The sequence below is a fragment of the Corvus brachyrhynchos genome, unplaced genomic scaffold (genome assembly GCF_000691975.1).
Source record: "Corvus brachyrhynchos isolate BGI_N302 unplaced genomic scaffold, ASM69197v1 scaffold340, whole genome shotgun sequence".
Taxonomy (NCBI): domain Eukaryota; kingdom Metazoa; phylum Chordata; class Aves; order Passeriformes; family Corvidae; genus Corvus; species Corvus brachyrhynchos.
The window spans coordinates 187,715-195,899 of record NW_008235987.1 but is presented as its reverse complement, the minus strand read 5'-3'; the positions used below and the strand labels follow the sequence as shown (position 1 = coordinate 195,899).

Here is an 8,185-nt window from a genome sequence, read left to right as displayed (position 1 = left end):
CTCCAGGGCTCGGCGGGACTGGGGCCGGGGCGGAGTCCGGGGGCGGGGCGACCCGACAGGGCGGGAGAGCAGCGCGATCTTTCCTCGCCTCCGGGGCCGGACGCTGCCCGTCGTCCAGGGAACGCAGCACGAAGCCGTCTCCAGGCGCATCCAGCAAGACGCACACAGAGGTGAAGTTTCTTGGCTCTCACTCTTGACAGGACTAGCTTTGAGCGACCACAGAAACCCAGGCTGATGAAAAAGACCTGCCAGCTCTCCCCCCTCGAAGTTGCTGATGAAGATGACAGCTAAAATCCTCATTATCTCAATTCTTTGAGTATACTTTGTTAATCAGCATCTGCAAGGATTCTTCTCATTCTTATCTGTTCTCCCCATCCCAGTCATCGAGCTTACTTGCTTTTTGGCCCTTGGCGTCACATGAGCCTGACAGGAGGGTGTAGTTTTCTGGATTAGTGGGTTTATGGTCCATTTTTGAAACAGAGCACATGTGAAGAAATATGAAAGAACACAGCCTTTCACATATTTAAATATTATTTTATAGAATCACTTTGTGTATGAAAAAGTAGTTTGATGAAAAAGCTGCATCCTGATAGATCCACACAGCTTACTGTAATCTCAAGAAACCTTGGAACGGGCCTGAACACACTGAACAGTTTCCTATTGCCCTGCAAGAGAACACGGTCCTTTTTAAGTTCCATACACACCGTCCCAGCTTTGAGGGCACTGCCTCTTTGACACACCTAGTGTGACCTGTAACCACAATGTGAAACTTCTACCGTTTAGTTTTGCTGCCATCAATATAAAGTGTTGTAATTTTTTAACTCCAGTTTGCCACAATTGCTGCCCAGTCCATGCTGTCTGTGTCATCTTACAAGAGGCTGCTTCCAGTGGAAGGGGAAGAAAAGTTCCAACAGAAGAGTTCAGAAGAAGTGCTTGAAGACAGAATCACCTCAAGAGCTCCCGAAGTTTCACAGTTTTCTGCTACAGGATTTTAAAACCAAGAACCTAACAAGTGTTTTAAAAAAAATTATATGGATACCAGGAATCTCCAGAACTATTAATGACAAATCATTAAACCACAGGATGCCTCACTTCTAGTTAGCAGAAGACCTAATAAAGAGGTAGAACCTGCTATTCCATAAATCCTCCTCTGTGACAGGCACAGCTGTAACACTGACAGCCCATTAGGGAACACCCAGTGTGCTAGCTGGGCTTTGATCTAGTTCCCTGCAGCATTCTTATTTCTATACCTCATAGTCACCTTAGTACACATGGCAGAAAGGAGAAATACAAGAATGAGCTGCAGGACTGTGTAAGTAGCAGTCAGCTTGTTTGCTCCTCAGTGGAGCTAACTAAAATCATGCAAAGAAGGCAATGTACTGAGGTAAACACGGAAAGGTTTGTTAAAATGCAGGGAACATGGTATATTTTAGGAGGCTGACACCTGTGCTAAGTGGCATACTTGAATACACTACAGGCATTTGCGAGGTTAAGTAAGTACCTGAAGCCCACAGTACAGCTGAGCACAGCCATTTACAAACCTGAAACTTCTGCTAGGTCCACAATCAAGCCAGTAATCACAGTTCCAGATCATACAATGGCATTCTATTATCCTTCCCTTAATTTGGCCTCAAACTCTAGCATTAAACCAGAAAGTATTTTTTGAAGAGTCTGCAAGAGTAAACAGTGGTTTTGAAATTTTTTTTTTTTTTTTTTTTTTTTTTTTATGGTATTCTCCAGGTCAGATAAGGTTTGCACATGGCCAAAGTCTGGGCTAACAAAAAAGTAGACATATGGTGCCCCATTCATTCCACTTTCAAAACTAAATTTACTTTCTTTAAAAAGCAGCAGCAGATGATACTGCTAGAGCACTGAACTGCTTGTGAGTGTGCAGTCTCCTTTTAGTAACTGCATGAACTATTTGTTGAAATATTAAGGAGTAAAAACAAACAGTGATCTTTATGGTAATTAAAAGATTATCTGAAGAAGCTGGAGTAACCATGGTCATACAATTAAAGGTCCTCAAATGATACCATCAAAACCTTCCTCAGTGCACTGCAGCTATCTAGCATTCCTCCCCCCATCACACAGCTTCAGAAACAGGGTGTGTTTTGCCAGCAAAAGCTTCTCCAGCTCATGCGACAACTACTGGCCAAGTGGGAGGAACAATTACCATCTTGTCAGGCAAATATTTCTTCAATATCAAATATCAAGAGAATAGATCATACTCATCAACCATTGCAAATCAGCTGGCATGCGAGCCAGGTCTGACAATTACCTCCACAGGAGGTACACATGGATGACGGGAGAATGTGCATTGTAAGCAACTTGTCCAGTCCTGAGTAAGCTTACCCTCACACAGGGTTTTCCCATGACAAAGGCTTTCAGCCTTGTTTACCCTAGTAATTCCAGGATTTCTGTATTCTGGCCCACTGGAGTTTTAATCTGGCAGGCCACAGAAGCCCTTAAGTAATTCTGTTCCCAAGAAAGATGACTGAAAACTTTGCCTCTCTTGTCACCATGGGGACTACAGTCTGCTCTAGCACTCCAGCTTCAAGACAGTGGCTTCTAAAAACCCCTAAGGGTAGTAAGAACAGTCTCACTCCCAGTACTGTATTTACCTCAGATGTGCCCAAGCACAGGTTCACATGACATCAGATGAAAGTGTAAAGTGACTCATACACACAGGACTGTGGTCATCTTATGAAGAGCCACTAGACAAAAGAACAAAGATTCTTCTTGGAATGTCCCAGGCTGCAGCTGAACAAACCACATCTGACTGCTTTTCTAAACAGAAACTGTCTACCTCCTTTGTAGATACCACTGGTTGTCTCCCAGAAGAATAAAACCACCAAAAAACTCCACAACTCCTGTCTTATGCAAACTAGCTAAGACATAGGTGTCAGTGGCTGGTCAAGAATTATGACATCTTCTTAGCAGGGCACCAAATAGTGTCAGGATAAAGCAGACAATGGACAGATTTAAATCTATATTGGGAAAAAAAAAAAAAAAAGACAGCATTAGATTGGAATTCTCCATACACAGAACATACTAGCATTGAATGTGCAGCAGTCTGACGGAGCAGAGGGTGGGTTTACCTGCTTTTGGCACAGTAACAAGAGCTGACATGAGAAAATAACCCCATTAGTGGGTCTGATCATCTTACAGATGACAAACATGAACACGGTAGGGAGATCTTGTTTTGGAAGTGGACACTCACCGGGTTGGATCTTGCTGAAGGCCAAACACTCCTCCCACACTCACGACATTGTGTTTGTTCTCAGGGTCACCGTAACTCAGGGTTACCTGTAAAAATAAGTAAGTATTCAGAACTTTTAACACTAAGGCAGAAAACCAGAGTGGAAACAGCAGGGTGTGAATGTGGTACCAAGAAAGTCTCCAAAGATGCTGTCTAATCTGAACATGGATCACATTTGGAGGACAGCAGTTAGTTCTGATGTAAGGAATGTTGGTGCTGAATGGCACTAATGGCAATGGGGGAGAATACACAGAAGATCTGAAACTTGCATTGCCCTGAAGAACAAGATGAGTTTGAATTGTAAGCTTTGTAAGGACATTAATCCTGCTACTGTCTGTACCTTCGCTAAATAATACGTTCATCCTCACCAGACATTGCCTGAAGTCTGCAATAGCAATGTTTTAGCACAGGGGAAAAATATAAACATTTGCATGTTAAATGGCATGGAAAGGATTGTCATGTTTCAAATCTGGAACAAAATTTAGATCTTTGGAACACCCAATGAGTGCTGTTCCTCCACACAAGCACTGCATTAAGAATTTTTCAGGTGTCAGGTACAAGAAGACTTATGTTTTCTTTATAATTGTACATTTCCTGGGTTTTGGGGTAGCTGTCATCATCTCATGGAACCAATGATCATCAGTGAAACAATGTATTCATGCTACAGTCACATTCACTAAGATGAAGGAGATGACATCACGGTGGAATCTGGCCCCAAGCGTACATTTCTGCTGCCTAATACAATTGCCAGAAAAATATAACCACGCAGTGTTGCAGGGGCAAAACCACACTCCTGTTTACTTAGGGTGCCAAGCAATGTGATGCAGGCAACGCTGCTGGATGGCCTTGTGGCTCCATCTGCTGCCCAGGAGGTAAAATGTATCCCAGCAATTAAAAAGTAACTTGATTTTTCAGAAGCAACTTTAAGTTTCTTGAGATTCAGACAAATTATTCTTAAAAATGATCAAACATTTAATTATGTCTTAGCTATTGAATAAGTACTTACTATAGCTGCCTTTTTGAACAGCATTAATTAAGACTGAAACTTTGTTAGGCAAAACAAGGAAGACTATTTAGCAAACTTTTACACTTTCTGCTACTGCTACATGCAAAAAGTCAGGGTTTAGAAGGAGATGGGGAACACCCTACTTAGGCTTCATGTAGCAGAATGTGTCCCCAAAGGAGGGGACAGCTATATGACCAGTTGGCTAGGGTGAAAGTGCGCTTTTTACCTAAATGAAGGAATTAAGCAGGACACAGCTCTGAGTGAGTCTGTAGATATCCTTCTTTGCTGAAGAGTGCTAAGTCTATGCAGAATATTCTTTCTGATCCGACTAAGGTGTATTTATAAGGATGGGACATGAGGTGTAGTCCTACCTGCTGCAGCACAGACTCGCCTTGTAGTCTCTGCAGATTTTCCAGGTGGGAATGGAACAACGGGCTGTGTAGCAGCTTTACCTCCAGCAGCCCTTCGATGATGTAGCCAATAGTGCAGTCATCGGGAAGACGCACTCTTTCTGCAGTACTGATGAAATTGCCCAGGCTGTGACAGAGAGCATAGGAGACAAGCCAAAATATGTTTTAAAGCCTCCCAAACATGTATTGATGGAGCTCAGCTAGGAACAGTGCTTACCTGGCCCAGGGACTCATCTTCAGGGCAAGACCTCGGCTGATACAGAACCCAGCTCCACCTGTGGCAAACCAGAATTTCACAGTTGTCTTCTGAAGAGCAAAAAGAAAAAACACACAATAGTTACTGATAATCAGCTTTTTCCATTTGGCTGCGCAGGGAAGGGAACTCAAGGTTCTATCTGATATCACATAATACATCTGAGTCAGAACAAGGCTACAGATGAATCCCAATTTGTTTAGGCTGCTGAAAGTGCAGCTAGCTGTTCTCTCAAATGAAACTATCTTGAAACAGCCAGCAGGTGAACCATCAAATGACCCTAAGGGAGTTATGGAAAACGATAGCCCCACTTCTACCCAATTCCATCTGTCCCCTGTTCATTTTAACTAAGGGTCATAGCCAGCTCAGTGTTACTGAGGATATCAAAGGTGATCCATATATATTGGCTCCATGTCCGAGGAGACTATTTTGTTGTGCAGAGTCTTCCCTAACAAGCTGCTTTATTATAACTGACTTTCTGGCCAGTGGATTGATATATCTTTAGAACTGCCAGTGTAGGCAACCTGATTAGGACTTTTTCCTTAGCACATGTATCTTGTGATTGAGATATGTTTGCTTCCAGTTCTTGAAAACTTAGCAACCACTTTATATTGGAAATGTTTTATCTATCCAGAAGGCTTTTGTCACCCCTCTCAGGTTGGTTCAAGATGATGACAATGTGTGTGATACTGCACCCAAAACAAATAAAAAACCCCTTGAACTCCCACCCAAACTCCCAAGCCCTAAAACAAGGAACACTGCCCCCAGAGCCACTAAAGGAAAAGTAACAGTCAAGGTGGGGAGGTCCTGCTAAGCTCAGAATGAGGCAGATCACAGCATACATGAATAAAGGAACAGAAACAGCAATCCAGGAGACAGCCTCCATTGTGCATACATATGCATACAACATCGGAGTGAAGGTGCATTTAACCCAGCACCCTGCCTCTGAAAATGACCATCACCAGGTTCATTTCTTGCAGACTAAATCACTCGGGTTTATGGGGGAATCCTATGAATTTTCAAGGTTTTAAAGGCTCAGAAGGTTGGGATGTCTCTCAGACAAACTGCAAAGTTTGCTTACTGATCCATCACTTTGGACATGGTCAGCTGCTTCGATGGGATGGTCCAGGCTCGGTCGCCCCACATAGACGTCCTGGCTGTGTGAGAAGGCAGACAAGAGATGCAGGAGAGTCCGAGGGTTCACGTAGTTGTCATCATCCACATGGCAAAACCATCTTCAAACAAAACAAAGCAAGAAGCCATAGGGACAAAGAAATGAATTACAGGTTTACAACTGAGTCTTAAGTCTTTCAGGCTTGGAGCAGAAAGTATTTCTTGTTGTCCCAAATTACAGAATGGGAAAGATGAAAGCACCCACAGATGCTAAGTCTGAAAAGAGGCTGAAATCAATAACCCCTTTAGATTATAATCCTTTCCACCTTTCAGAAAATGCTTGTTTATAAACACTGCTTCGTGCTGTGCTCCCTTTCTTCCCCTCATCCCTACATTTCAGCTAATACTGCATTCCTTACTGGAACAGAGATGGTTACTCAAGTTTCCTGTAAGCACAGAACTGGAAGAAACAAAGTCAATCAGAACAATGTGTTTCACTTACTTTTGCCCAGATTCCAGGAATTTATCATATTCCACAGACATCTTGCAGCAGAGAGCTTGCCGGGTATGAACAGCGGAACAGTTGGTGTTGATCATATGATCCCCTAGAAGAATAAAGATCAGCCCTTTCAGGTTTGAGAAGCATGCATAGTCAAAAAAAGACTACAAAAGAAGTGCACATTTGGCACTAGTACTGTACATCTGAGGTGCACATGGTGCACACATGGAGAAGAAACTGCAGGACAGGCAGGGCTCACAGGTTATCCATCTGGCCTGCAAGCTGCAGAGGTCATAAAATTGTGTGAGTGCATAAAAACAAGTGAGGGTATATAAATAGTGTTATGAGATGTGTGCAAAGGAAATACCTACTATAACTTTGGGCCATGTAAACTTAAGCTTACTAACAAGAAGAAAGGGTGTACAAAGGTGAACCCAGTATTCTAGAAGTTCCAGGCATCTTGTCTAGGTGGCAAGTAGGGAGAAATTTTCTCCATTTTCTCCATCTTAACTTCCCTAATTGCTTGTACAGCATGAAATAGGGACTTCTATAGAAAGTATGAAAGAAGCAAAACTCAGTTATAACAGACAGTATGCACCTATGCTGCTACACAGCTCACCTGCTTTCAGGCGTAGCTCCCGATCCTCCCAGTCTGTGAATATAAACGTCTGTGGGAGACAAAAATGGTGTGTCCACGTTTAAGAACTTCAGATTCTAATTTTAAATTTGCTCTGTTTCAGTCAGAATTCAGAATGTTTTGTCTGTCTTGGTCGTTTGTTTCAGAGTATCCACTGGAATGGGGGAGGGAGTAGCAGAGAGACCCCTAGCAACTTCAACCCCTGCCTCATTTGTTACGTTCTTTCATTACAAACCAGAAGAGTGTCATTTCAATAAAGCAGCCTGTATTTTACCCTCCTTGTCTCAGGGTACAGACAACTGATTGCCAGACAGAAAGGATTTTGGTCTTTTTTGGTAGTACCTCCTTTCTCTGGCTAGGAATCATCCACAGCTGTCAAGCAGGTTAAGAAGAAAGAATGCAAGTCAGAGTGGGAAGTGGCAGGTTGTTAACACCGTCTTGTTCCAACTGCTGGACAAAATCCCATTAATATACTTGAATAGACTGAAATTCTGAAACAAGGGAACAATTTTTATGTTCTATAGAAAAACTTAGGTGGCTGAACTACTTAGTCCAAAATATCGGCTTAGATGCATCATCACCAGGAATCTTGCACTATCATGTAGCACTTTCCACAGTCACACAAGAATCAGCAAGCTATGTTTGCTTGGACTACCGATCCCATATTGCAGGCAACTGGCGTGTTCAGCAACGAACTCTTTTGGAAGCGTGTTCACACCAACCGTTTATATAAGACGGCCTTCCACAGTCTTAGAAAGAAAGCCGCTTTTAACACAAGCAAGAAGAAACTCCGTGAGAGTGCAGCAGCTGCCCTGGAGAGCACAGGGCCGAGGCTCCCGTCCCCATCCCTGCCCGCTGGCCAAGTCTCACCTGTCCCCTCGCCTGGGAGATCCAGGTTTGGAGGAGCAAGTCCAGGCGGCTCTTATGGTACTTCCTCGTGGTCTTCACCGCAATAAAGATGTCCTTCAGCTCTAGGCTCTCCCTGGCCGAGCTGCCGGCGGCCCCGAG

The 8,185-nt window shown here is 43.4% G+C and overlaps 2 protein-coding genes across 2 annotated transcripts in view; both read right to left on the bottom strand.

The window, feature by feature from the left end:
- DCXR (dicarbonyl and L-xylulose reductase) overlaps nt 1–300 on the bottom strand; it is a 3,553-nt gene extending 3,253 nt beyond the window's left edge. Inside the window, 1 exon segment of the mRNA XM_008631182.2 lies at nt 53–300. Coding sequence (XP_008629404.1) covers nt 53–300 — 248 coding nt within the window.
- A 213-nt stretch (nt 301–513) lies between these two features.
- On the bottom strand, nt 514–8,185 carry RFNG (RFNG O-fucosylpeptide 3-beta-N-acetylglucosaminyltransferase; the record flags this gene model as incomplete). Its single annotated transcript, XM_008631171.1, has 8 exons — nt 514–2,987; nt 3,221–3,306; nt 4,637–4,802; nt 4,893–4,981; nt 6,010–6,163; nt 6,544–6,646; nt 7,160–7,208; nt 8,048–8,185. Coding segments are annotated over 8 exons (852 nt in total), but the record flags the coding sequence as incomplete, so codon positions are not given.